This window comes from Cetorhinus maximus, chromosome 24, assembly GCF_964194155.1.
Source record: "Cetorhinus maximus chromosome 24, sCetMax3.hap1.1, whole genome shotgun sequence".
Lineage (NCBI taxonomy): Eukaryota > Metazoa > Chordata > Chondrichthyes > Lamniformes > Cetorhinidae > Cetorhinus > Cetorhinus maximus.
Window position 1 is genome coordinate 281674 of NC_135902.1, and position 11334 is coordinate 293007.

General features: G+C 41.9%; 1 protein-coding gene across 1 annotated transcript in view; it reads left to right on the plus strand.

The window, feature by feature from the left end:
* The window catches only part of LOC144667644 (glutamate receptor ionotropic, NMDA 2C-like), a 178668-nt gene extending 173925 nt beyond the window's left edge, over nt 1–4743 (plus strand). The window contains exon 14 of the mRNA XM_078529118.1: nt 4723–4743. Coding sequence (XP_078385244.1) covers nt 4723–4743 — 21 coding nt within the window. The remainder of the gene's footprint in view (nt 1–4722) is intronic.
* The last annotated feature ends 6591 nt before the right edge of the window (nt 4744–11334 follow it).

Below are 11334 nucleotides of genomic sequence, written 5' to 3' on the forward strand. Positions count from 1 at the left end.
GAGCCTGCTTTGCCTTTCAATATGATCTTGGCTGATATGCCTCACTCCACGTGCACTATCCCCATATACCTTAATTTTCTCAGTTCCAAAAATTTATTGATCTCTGTCTTGAATATTTTCAATGACTGAGCATTCATAGCTCTCTAAGGTGTAGAATTCTAAAGGCTCACAACCCTTTGTGTAAAGAAATTTCTCCTCATTTCAGTCCTAAATGGCCAACCCCTTATTCTGCGACCCCATGTTCTAGATTCCCCAGCCAGGGGAAACAGCCTCTCAACATCTACCCTGTCAACCCCCTTAAGAGTTTTAGATGTAGGGAATATAGGCATATTCTACTCAATCTCACCTCATAGGACAACTCCCTCATCCCAGGAATCAATCTAGTGAACCTTCATTGCACACTTAGGCAAGTGTATCCTTCCTTAGGTATAGGAGATCAAATCTAAACAATGCTCCAAGTATGGCCTCACCAAGTCTCTGTATAACTGTAATAAGGTTTCTTTACTCTTATACTTCAATCCCTTTACTAACATAACATTTGCTTTTCTAATCGCTTGCTGGTCTTACGTGGTAAGGTTCTGTACAAGGACACCCAGCTTTGTCTGAATACAAACATTTCCCAGTCTTACCATTTAAAAAATATTCTGCTTTTTCATTTTTCCAACCAAAGTGGATAACTTCAAACTTTGTCACATTGTATAACATCTGCCATGTTCTTGCCCACTCACTTAACCTATCTATCTCCCTTTGCTACCACTTTACATCCTCCTCACAGCTTACCTTCCAAACTAACTTTAAATCTTTAGCAAACTTGGATACATTGCACTTGATACATATAAGTCTTTATAGATTTGAAATTGCTGAGACACAAGACCAGCTCCTTGTGGCACTCCACCAGCTACACCCTGCCATCCTGAAAAGTATCATTTATTTAAAAATTCATTTACGGGATGTGGGCTTCCCTAATTGCCCTTGTGAAGGGTGTGGTGAGCTGCCTTCTTGAACCGCTGCAGTCCCTGTGGTGTGGATACAGCCACAATGTTGTTAGGGAGAGAGTTCCAGGATTTTGACCCAGTGATTGTGAAGAAATGGTGATATATTTCCAAGTCAGGATGGTGAGTGACTTGGAGGGGAACTTCCAGGTGGTGGTGTTCCCATGCATCTGCTGCCCCTGTACTTCTAGATGGTAGCAGCCATGGGTTTGGAAGGTGCTGCCGAAAGAGCCTATTTATTCCTACTTTTTGTTTTCTGTCCTTTAACTGATGCTCATTCCATGCTAATGTTTCTCCCCCAATCCTATGAGCCTCAATTTTGGGTAATAACCTCTTGTGTGGAACCTTTCCAGATTTTTTTTTCCAAAAATCCAATATACTACATCCACTGGCTCCCCTTTATCTGCCCTACTAAATACAACAGTGTTCCTCTAAACCAACAAAGGTCCCCACACAGGCTGCACACAAGTTAACCCCTTTAAGTTACCATGACTGTGTGATCATAAAAAAAAATTAAAGAGCCCACAAATCACCCATGCACTCCAAAAAATAATTAGGAGATATATTGCTTACAACCTCAGAAAGCTCTATATCGATCTTCTGAATGTCCCATCGCCTATCATTACATAGGACATAGACAAGTCGGTGGAGTGGGCAGATAGGTGGCAGATGAAATTCAATGTGGAGAAGTGAGAGGTGATGCATTTTGGTAGGAAGAACATGGATAGACAATATAAAATAAGGGTGAAATTTTGAATGGGGTGCAGGAGCAGAAAGACTTGGGTGCATATGTGCTTAGATCATTGAAGGTGGCAGGACAGATGGAGAGAGCAGTTAGTAAAGCAAATAGTATCCTGGGCTTTATTAATAGGGGCATAGAGTACAAGAGCAGGGAGGTTATGCTGAATTTATATAAGACACTTGTTAGACCTCAGCTGGAGTATTGTGTACAGTTCTGGGCACCACACTATAGGAAGGATGTGAACACATTGGAAAGAGTGCAGGAGAAGTTCACAAGAATGGTTCCAGGGATGAGAAACTTCAGCTATGAGGAGAGATTGGAGAGGTTGGGACCGTTCTCCTTGGAGAGAAGGCGGCTAAAAGGAGATTTGATGGAGATGTTCAAAATCATGAGGGGGGCTGGAGAGAGTAGATAGGGAGAAGCTGTTCCTGCTCCTAAAAGGATCAAGAACGAGAGGGCACAGATTTAAAGTGATTTGCAAAAGAAGCAAATGTGATGTGTGGAAAAGTTTTTTCTCACAAGTGGTTCGGGTCTGGAATGCACTGCCTGGAAGTGTGGTTAAGGCAAGTCCAATCGAGGCATTCAAGAGGGCATTAGGTAATTATTTAAATAGAAACAATGTGCAGGGGTACGGGGAAAGGGCAGGGTAATGGCACTAGGTAATAATGCTCATTTGGAGAGCTGGTGCAGACACAATGGGCTGAATGGCCTCCTGTGCTGTTAAAATTCTGTGATACTGATTCTGTGGCTACCACCTTCCCTTTCTCTCCCTTCATGAGAAGATTTTGGTCTGAACGTGCATCATGAGATCTTCCTTCACTTCAGCCACTTGAATGGCCCCGTAGAATGTGCTGCTGTGGTCAGTTTGCTCACCCACACTGCAGCAAGAACCTTGTTTGGATCAGGGCAAAGGCTGAGGCTTCTTCAGCACTGCATCTGACATCCCCTTACTTTGACTCGCAGTCACATCCTCCTGTCCTCGACCACTAACAAAACCTGTAGCAGTACCTAATCTAAGGAAAATCACTGCCTTCTGGATGAAGGTGTTCAGGTGACTGACCCACCCTCTTCCGATACCCTGCAATTTCTGCACCTTCGAGCTGACAGTCCGAGCTGCTGACAGTTACTGCAGTTGTGGTTGATCAGGCTCGTGATGCTCTCCCCAGGTAGATCAAATTAAATATTTACCTGCAACTTATCCCACTTTTCTTCCTCGTACGGTGATGTCACTTTACAATTTTTCTCTTCCTCTGTTAACAGACTGATCGCACTTTTCAATATTTGTGCTTCCTCTCTCTCTCCCAGCACTTGCGAGTTCTAATATTAAACCATGATCTCTGTGAATCGAACTTTAGCATTATAGTTGGAGTGTGTTTTCGGTGTGAATGAAGATCTTACGAACATAAGAGATAGGATCAGGAAGAGGCCATTCGGCCCTTCAAGCCTGCTTCATGATTCAATAAGATCTTGCCTGATCTTCTACCTCAACTCCACCTTCCCGCCCTATCCCCATATTCCTCAATTCCTTCAATGCCCAAAAATCTATCAATCTCCGGCTTGAATATACATATTGAATGAGCAATAGGGTAGAAAATGCTAAAGATCGCAACCCTCGAGTAAAGAAACTTCTCCTTATCGCAGTCCTAAATGTCCTGAGGCTATGATCGTGCGTTGTTGATGTGCCAGCCAAGAGAAACATCCTCCCAGTATCTACCCTGTCAAGCCTCTTAAGAATTTCATATGTTTCAATGTGATCACTTTTCACCCTTTTAAACTCTATGAAATATAGACCTAGTCTGCTCAATCTCTCTTTCAAGGACATGCCTCATCTCAGGAGTCAGTCTAGTGATCCTTTGTTGCACTCCCTCTAAGGCAAGTATGATCTCCTTTAGGTAAGGAGACTAAAACTGTACTCCAGTTGTGGGCTCACCGATGCCCTGTATAATAATCCCATTGCTATAAAGCTTAACATATCACTTGCATTCCTAATTTCTTGCTGTACCTGTATGTTAACTTTGTGATTTGTGTACAAAGACACCCAAGTTCCTCTGAATAGTGACATTTTCTAGTGTCTCAATGTTTAAAAAATTCTACTTTTTAAATTTTTCCTATCAAAGTAGATAACTTCACATTTCATCACTTGGTATCCCATCTGCCATGTTTTTGCTCATTCATCCATCTTGTTTATATCCCTTTGTAGCCTCTACACATCTTCCTCATCGCTAACTTCCCCATCTAACTCCATGACATCAGAAAACATGGTCCCCTCATAAGTCATGAATACAGTTTGTAAATAGCCGAGACGCACGTACTGATCCTTGCAATACTGCCCTAGTTACAGCCTGCCAAATGTCCCGTTTACTCTGTTTTCTGTCCACTAACCAATTCTCAATTCATGTTAATATATTACCCCAACCCCATGAGCCCTAGTTTTGTGTAATAAAGTACATTGTTAGAATGAGATCTCTGTGTAACTTATCTTCTAACATTACACAGTTAGTGCCACTTCAGAGTGAATTGAGAAACTTCAGTGAATTGTGGCATTATGTAATTACAGTAAGGCCTCATTGTGAATCAACTCATGTTATAACATTAGAGATCTGTGTAAATTGCATTCTAACACTACAGTTTGTGAAAGGTCACACTTTAAATCGACTTCAGATATTACACAGTTAATGAGATCTCAGTGAATGGAGTTCTCACATTATTTATACTGTGATCTCTGACTGTATAAGGTTCTAACAGGGCTCTTGAATGCACATAGCAATAAGCAATAATATCCTGAGATTCTTTACCATGTCACTATCCCAAAAGCTTGTTTAAATGGGAAATATTTTGTTTTCAAGACCATTTTTTGAGTTGTGTGCATAATATTTAAACCGATTGTTGGAGATCCAGTCACGAAAAGTTTGTTTTGTGATGGTGGGTTCAGTCCTATTGGGAGCTCCAGACTCTTAATATAACCCCAATTCTGCTTATTCCTTGCAGGAAGCCACGGTGGCAGTCTGATACGGCACATCGTACAGTGGGCCTGGAACTACCCCAGCCCCCTCCCCCCAACCCCTGGGGCCTGGACTTGCTCCCCCAGCTGCTTCCCCCATCCCCACCCCCGGAAACCTGGACCCACCCCCATCGTGTGCCTGGACCCACCCCACCCTCCCTTCCGGGGCCTGCATTTGGATTGAACTGATGATGCCAATTCTAATCTGAGCATTTCAATGTCCTGAACATGACTTATTTTCTATGTGCTGTGTTTAAGTCAGTACGTGTTCAAGTACAAAACTTTTGTATAACCGGTTCCTTCTATAGCAAATGGTACCTCTATTCACTTGACGTCAGGTATTTAATGATACTAACACAGCCTCTCTGACCACAGCAAACACATTACAAATACTATTCTCTGTATTAATATCACACTCCATATCCAAAACATTACTGGAAACAGGAGCCCAGTCTAAATGGGCTCTTTTCTGTCCTGTATCATGCTTTGTGTAGATTTTAGTTTTCACACATATTCAGCTCCACTGATTGCGTATATGTCTAACCCAAACCCTGACAGCACACTCCTGCATCACTCATTACCTCTCATTATCACAGCCCTTCACTCAATCACATTGACACAACACCCACACCCTCCACATAACACACAGACAGAGAACAAGACAGGGTGGGGGAGAATAGCAAGAGTTGGGGAGATTAAGTGAGGAGTGAGAGGGGCAGAGGAGGGGGAAAGACAGGGGGGGGGAGAAAGAGGGAGGGGGGAAGAGGGAGGAGGGGCAGGAGAGAGAGAGAGGTCAGATGGGGATGATGGAGAGGGAGGGGGAAGAGAGACAATTGGATAGGATGGTGGGGAGAGGGAAGAGAAGGGAACATGGGAGTGAAGGTATGGGATGGGGAATGAGAAAGGAGGGAGGGATCAGGAGACAGAGGAAAGAGGGAGACAGAGAGGGCCGTCCTTCAGGCTGTCAGTGAACTACTTATTTTCATACATGACAACACAATCTGTGCTGTACAACTGGCCCAACTCACCATGACCCTTTGTCAGAATGTGTCACTTTGTATGATGGGACCATGTCGGTGTATTCTGTACTGAGTGATGACAGCTGTTGTTTACATTCAGTGTTTTAATTGTAGCAATAAAATAAAGAGAGAAATAAAGGAGAACTATCACTGAATTCCAGTTCCAATTGGTGACTTTTGCCTCTCATATTGATCTTCATTTCTATAACTGAGCTTCCTAAAATTAACAAGAGCAACACACAGCAACTAAACACACCAAGTCACTTGTGTTTGGGTGGGATTGTATCTCGTTGGTTAAAAGATGGTAGAAAATTCAGAAGGTGCAAGGAACCAAAATAAGAGTTGGACCAGATAATCTGCATCCACAACAAACAGACTGAAAGATGGAAGGATAAGTATCTGTCTTAGATGGAAAACGTGTGAGATCTCAGACAACACTGGAGGAAGAACAGGTGTTATTTGGGCTGTAAACACAGTGTCAAGTAACCTGCAGTAACTGAGGTGGGGGAGGGAGTTCATGGCGGTGGGGGTATTGTCACCCTGGATCTGGACTTATCTCATCTGGTGGAATGGCAGCTCTTGGATCCTGAACATCAGAAACACCAGCCTGCATCATGCCTGACAAGGTGAGACAGTCAATGTAACAGCTTCAGCTAATTTCTGTCCAGCATGTAGCAGAGCTGCAGTCTGGGGAGTTGGGGTGGGGGAAACCAATACAGACTCAGTGCAGGTCCTACCTGCTCCACTACTCCTGCAATGAAGGGGAAGATTTTCCAATTCTGCAGAATATTCTGGAGAATAGCATTGGTCAGTGAGCACAGACTGGAGTGTGACACCAGGTAATATTGGTGGGAGAGCATTTGGGGAAAAGTGATCATAATATACATACGAACATACAAATTAGGAGCAGCAGTAGGCCACTCGGCCCCTCAAGCCTGCTCCGCCATTCATTAAGATCATGACAAATCTGATTTTAACCTCATATTTCTGCCTACACCCGATAACCCTTCACCCCCTGGCTTATCAAGAATCTATCTACATCTGCCTTAAAGATATTCAAGTACTCTACCTCAACCACCTTTCGGGGAAGAGAATTCCAAAGTTTCAAAATAAGGGGTCGCCCATTTAGGACAGTGTTCCAAATTCTCCCACAAGAGGAAATATTCTTTCCACATTCTCCCTGTCAAGTCCCCTCAGGATCTTATGTTCCAATCAAGCCACCTCTTACTCTTCTAAACTCCAGTGGATACAAGCCTAACCTGTCCAACCTTTCCTCATAAAATAACCCACCCATTCCCACTATTAATCTAGTAAATCTTCTCTGAACTGCTTTCAACACATTTACATTTTTCCTTAAAAAAGGAGACCGATACTGTACACAGTACTCCAGATGTGGTCTCACCAATGCCCTGTATAACTGAAGCCTAATCTCCCTACTCTTGTATTCAATTCTCCCTGCAATAAACAATAACATTCTATTAGCTTTGCTAATTACTTGCTGTACCTGCATACTAACCTTTTGCGATTCATGCACTAGGACATCCAGATCCCTCTGCATTTGAGAGTTCTGCAATCTCTCACCATTTAGATAATATGCTTCCCTTTATTCATCCTGCTAAAATGGGCAACCTCACATTTTCCTACATTGTACCCCATTTACCAGATCTTTGCCCACTTACCTAATTTTATGCTTTCGTAGCCTCATGTCCTCTTACTTCACAACTTACTTTCCTACCTACCTTTGTGTCATCAGCAAATTTAGCAACCATATCATCAGTCCCTTCATCCAAGTCATTTATATAAATTGTAAAGAGTTGAGGCCTCAGCACAGATCCCTGTGGCACACCACTCATCATCTCCTGCCAACCAGAAAATTAGCCATTTATGCTTACCGTTTCCTGTTAGCTGGCTAATCTTCTATCCATGCCAATATGTTACTCCCTACACCCTGAGCTTTTATTTTCCACAATAACCTTTGATGAGGCACCTTATCAAATGCCTTCTGAAAATCTGAGTACAGCATATCCACCAGTTCCCCTTTATCCACAGCACGTTCCTTCTTCAAAGAACTCCAATAAATTGGTTAAACCTGATTTTCCTTTCACAAAGCCATGTTGACTCTGCCTCATTACCTCAAATTTATCTAAGTGCCCTGTTATAACATCTTTAATAATAGATTCTAACATCTTCCCTATGACAGATGTTAAGCTAACTAGCTTATAGTCTCCTGCTTTGTCTCCCTCCCTTTTTGAACAAAGCAGTTACATTCGCTATTTTCCAATCTACTGGAACCTTCCCCAGATCTAGTCAATTTTGGAAAATTAAAACTAATGCATCAACCATCTCACTAGCCACATCTTTTAAGACCCTAGGATGAAAACCACCAGGACTTGTCAACCCATAGTTCCAACAATTTGCTAAGTACCACTTCCCCGCTAGTTGTAATTTTCTTGAGCTCCTCTCTCCCTTCCACTTCCCGAGTTTACAGCTATTTCTGGGATCTTACTTGTATCCTCTATAGTGAAGGCTAATGCAAAATACCTATTCATCTGCCATCTCCTTATTTTCCATTATTAACTCCCCAGACTTCCTTTCTTGCAGACCATTGCTCACTTGGTTAACTCTTCTTTTTTAAATATCTATAGAAGTTCTTACTGTCTGTCTTTATATTTCTAGCTAGCTTTATTGCGTGCTCTAATTTTTCCCTCATTAACTGTTTTGTCATTTTAAAAAATTTGTTCATGGGATGTGGGCGTTGCTGGCTAGGCCAGCATTTATTGCCCATCCTTAATTGCTGTTGTCCAGAGGGCATTCAAGAATCAACCACGTTGCTGTGGATCTGGAGTCACATGCAGGTCAGACCAGGTAAGGGCAGCAAATTTCCTTCCCTAAAGGACATTAGTGAACCAGATGGGTTTTTATGACAATTGACAGTGGTTTCATGGTCATCATTAGACTTTTAATTCTAGATTTTTATTAAATTCAAATTCCACCATGTGCTGTGGTGGGATTCGAACCCTGGTCCCTAGAGCATTACCTTGGGTCTCTGGATTACCAGTCCAGTGACAATACCACTACACCATCACCTCTCCGTTTTTTGCTGTTTTTTTATATTCTATCCAATCTTCTGACCTGCCACCCATCTTTGCACAATTATATGCTTTTCCTTTAAGTTTGATACTATCTTTAACTTTTTTGGTTAACCACGGATGGTGGATCCTCCCCTTAGAATTTCTTTGTTAGAATGTAGCTACCACTGGCTCTCTATTCACCCTATCCCTAAACCTAAATTTCCAGTTCACTTTCGCTAGCTCTGTTTTCATGGCCTCGTAATTGCCATTATTTAAGTTTAAAAGACTAGTATTAGACCGTCTTCTCTCCCTCAAACTGAATGTAAAATTCAATCATATTAAGATCACTGTGCCTTCACTAGGAGGTCATTAATTAACCCTATCGCATTGCACAATACCTGTTCCAGTGTGGCCTACTCCCTGGTTGGATCCAGAATGTGATCAAAGAAATTATCCCAAAAAACATCTTATGAATTTGTCATCTATACTGCCTTTGCCCATCTGGTTGTTCTAGTCTACATGTAGATTAAAATCCCCCATGATAATAGCCGTATCTTTCTGACAAGCTCCCACGATTTCTTCGAAACCCCATCTTACGGTGTGATTACCATTAGTGGGCCTGTACATCAATCCCACAGGCGACTTCTTGCCTTTGTCATTCCTCATCTCTACCCAAACCACTTCTATATCCTGGTTTTCTCTACTTAGGCCATCTCTCGCTATTGCGTTGTCATCTTTAATTAACAGAACCACCCCTCCACCTTTTCCTAACCATCGATCCTTCTCAAAAGTCACATCCCTTCAATGTTCAGGTCCCAATCTATCCCATCCTGTAGCCATGTCTCTGTAATGGCTATAAGATCATACTTATTTATCGCTATTTGCGCTATTAGTTCATCTGTTTTTTTTCAAATGCTACATGCATTCAAATGCAGAGTCTTAATTTTTGACCTTTTATTATTTTTGTAACCTCTAACCTATTGGCCTGTTTATCCATTTCCCAAATTAATACCTTCCTCTCTTACCTTAGCTCTACTCTTCAATTTACCACATCTTCCCACATTTGATCCCTTGTTTGCAATAATTCTGGAAAATGACAAGGTACAATTAAGCATAAAAATACTTAACTGGAGAGGGCTAACTTCAGTGAGTTGAAGAGAGATCTGGTCCTGGTGAACTGGAGTCAAAAATGAGTCAACAATACAGATATTGAACAATGGTGAGGTGGCTTGGATACAGAGCACACACATTCCTGAAGGGAAAGGGTGAGCAAATAAATCTAGAGATTCCTGGATGATGAGGGCATTAAAATGAGGCAAAAAATAAGTTTATGACAATTTAAGGGCTCATAATATATTAGAGAACCAAACTGAATACAGGTGATCTAAAAAAAGAGAATGAGAAAGACAGGGGGTATGAGAATAGAATAATGGCCAAAATAAAAGGGAAAGTCTTTAATAAATAATAAAAGTACAAAGAAAGGTTGGGACCAGTTAGGGACAAAGGAGATATTCTGCTGAAGGCATACAGCATGGTTTAGGTACTAAATTTGTACTTTGGATCAAACTTTAGCGAAGAGGATGCTGCCAATGTGGTGGTGAAGGAGAAAGGCAATAGCGACATTGAATGGGATAAAAATAGATAAAGAGATAGTCTAGATGAGGTAAAGAAACAAAGGGATCTCAGAGTACAAAAACACTAGTCACTAAAAATTGCACCACAGGTTAGCAAGGCCATAGAAAACAAACAAACCAAGCACTGGGCTTTATTTCTAGAGAGATAAAATTGAAAAGTAAAGATGTTATGCCAAAACTGTATCAAACTTTGGGCAGACCATACTGCATGTAGTACTACACGCAGCACTGGTCACCATATTATAAAACAGGTAAAGAGGCACTGGAGGGAATACAGAGAAAATGTACAAGGTTGATGAGGAAAGCATCGACAGGCTGAGTCTCTTTTCTCTTGAAAAAGACGGCTGAGGGGATGACCTAGAGGTATTTAAAATTATAAAAGGTTTTAATGGTGTTAGTACAGAGAGAATATTTCCTCTAGTGGGGAATAGCAATACTAGGGGCCATAAAGAAGAACTTCCTGCTTTATTTCCTTCCTATGTCTAGTGGCTCATGAGGCAGACAAAGCACATGCTCCTATCTGCTCCATGGTTTGTTTTTCCTGGAACAGGTTGCCAGAGGCTATAGCTTGAGGGGTGCCACTCCACATCAAGTATGGCTGACTAGGAAACTCTCCCACCCTTACTGCCTGCCATGGGTGTATTGGAAGGATTTACAGATTGATAATCAACCTGTTTGGCCACATTATGAACACACCATCCATGGCCGTCAAGCCCTGGAGTTGGACTTAAACCAGCAGCTTCTAGCTCAGAGACAGGGAGACTATCCATTGCACCGCAAGGATCTCCCAATATAAGATAGTCACCAAGAAATCCAATAGGGATTTCAGAAGTAATTTCTTTACCCAGAGTGGTGAGAATGTGGAACTCACTACC